Source organism: Condylura cristata, unplaced genomic scaffold, assembly GCF_000260355.1.
Source record: "Condylura cristata isolate star-nosed mole 26May11 unplaced genomic scaffold, ConCri1.0 scaffold00050, whole genome shotgun sequence".
NCBI classification, from domain to species: Eukaryota; Metazoa; Chordata; class Mammalia; order Eulipotyphla; family Talpidae; genus Condylura; species Condylura cristata.
This window is the reverse complement of record NW_004567151.1, coordinates 1,675,895-1,677,700: the sequence shown is the minus strand read 5'-3', so window position 1 is coordinate 1,677,700 and position 1,806 is coordinate 1,675,895. Positions and strand designations below refer to the sequence as shown.

General features: G+C 67.7%; 1 protein-coding gene across 1 annotated transcript in view; it reads right to left on the bottom strand.

The window, feature by feature from the left end:
• Positions 1-950: 950 nt before the first annotated feature.
• Positions 951-1,806, bottom strand: part of NEK2 (NIMA-related kinase 2) — a 36,551-nt gene continuing 35,695 nt past the window's right edge. Inside the window, exon 3 of the mRNA XM_012734203.1 lies at positions 951-1,415. Coding sequence (XP_012589657.1) covers positions 951-1,415 — 465 coding nt within the window. The remainder of the gene's footprint in view (positions 1,416-1,806) is intronic.

Genomic DNA, 1,806 nt, shown 5'->3' with positions numbered 1-1,806 from the left:
CCGCCCGCGCCAGGTCCCACCCCGGCCTCTGTTGAACGCAGAACAGAGGAGGCGACTCTGGGCTCCGACACTCCCCCAGGCCCACGTGCCAAGCCACCGACGCCCCCCCACCACCGCCAAAAAAAGGGGGGAGGCGCTGGGCTGGGGTGTTGTTGACCGAAGTAGACCTGGGGATAGACGAGCCGTCGGCTGATGTTCGCAGCGTGCCAAGATCCCTGGGTTTTGTGCTGTTTTCGAAACACGCTGCGACCTGTATAATTCATCCTGCTTCCAGCAAAATGCTAGTAAAACGCTGAAATATTTACTGATGGGATGATAGGATGTCTGGGGCTCGCTGCACAGTAACCCGGGGCAGTGCAGGTCCGGAGACGTGAGTCTCAGGGTCAGCCCCGCTGCCCCCGGCCCCGACTGCTCCCGCTCGTCCCTCACGTGGCTGCTCCCCACCGAGCCCTCTCTGGGCACCACGGCCAGACCTCCGCAGGCCCCTCCCCGGAGCACGGGCTCCACGAGGCCCTGTGGGTGTCCCTGGGGTTCCCCTCGCTGTGCAAGGACCCGGGTGCCGGGAAAGGCACGGGCAAAGCCCGATCCTGCTTTGGGGTGCCCCCTGGGCTCCTCGAGGCCACCCCATAGATGGACGTGGCTTGGAAGAGACGGGGAATGGTCTAGAAATCGTCCAAAAGGATGTAGGACGTTCGTGTCTCTTTGTTTTTTTTTTAAAGATTTATGGGTTGATGTACTCAGAACCAGGGTGCAGGCCAGAGGGGCAGGGGCGGTGAGAGGGCTCCCCAGAGACAGAGCGGGGAGCAGGACAGGCAGCTAGCGGAAGCCCACTGCTGAGGGGAGCAGCGGGCGGGTCAGGAGGGGTCTGCCGTGCCCTGCGGGTCACCCCCTGGCACGCTGATGCGGCTGCCTGCAGTGCTGCACCCCACCCCGCTGCCCCCCAGGGAGAGTCACCCCTCGAGCCTCCTCTGTCCGGAGTCCCAAGCATCCCCGTTCCCGTCGGCGCCGGCCTTCAGGGAGCCCTTCTCGGGGGGCCGTCCCAAGTGCTGGCCCTCGCGCCTCCGGGAGAGGCCAGCTGCTTGGTCATGTACCCCAAAACAGACTCGAGGGGCACAGCGTGAGCGTGTCGGGGGCGCCATCTCGGCGTCTGCCAGCGTCTCCGCCCCGCGCCCCGGCAAACGGAAGGACGGGAAGCGGCGGAAGAAGGTGCCGGTGGTTAGAAGACGCCCGGGGCCTGCACGTCGGGCTCGGGCTCGTCCCGGCTCGTCCCCAACGGCTTCAAAGGCCGTTAGCGGCCTCCGCACTGGCCACTGCTGGCCCGGGGAGCCGTGCAGGCCTCCTCCCCGGGAACACAGCGTGCCGGCCAGCGGCCAGCGCCCACCCGCGACCCTCCCTCCTCCCTCCGTCCCGGGCAGCTGCGGACCAGAGCCCGAGCGGCCCTGACCGGCCTCAGCGCACAAAGTCCCCTCCCGCCGCTGACCCTTCCCCCCAGCCCAGCCGCTGGGACTGGGACTCGCATTCCAGCGGTTTATCTCAGCCCCTCTCCTGGGGCGAAATGTCCACGGGGCGCCCCGGGCGGAGCCTCTGGCCTGGGCAGGGCAGAAAGAGCCCCAGAAGCTCCTGCTGGCCGCGGAGTCTCCAGAGCCTCTGGGGAGGGTCAGCTGCCCCCCACCGCCCCCCCCATTCAAGGCCTGGTCAGGAGGGCAGAAAGTAACAGCAAGACAGGGACGTCGGCGGGCGCTGGCCGCGGCGCAGGCTGGACGCCCCGGAAGCCCTGGCCGCCACCCCGAGTCTTATATGGCGCTG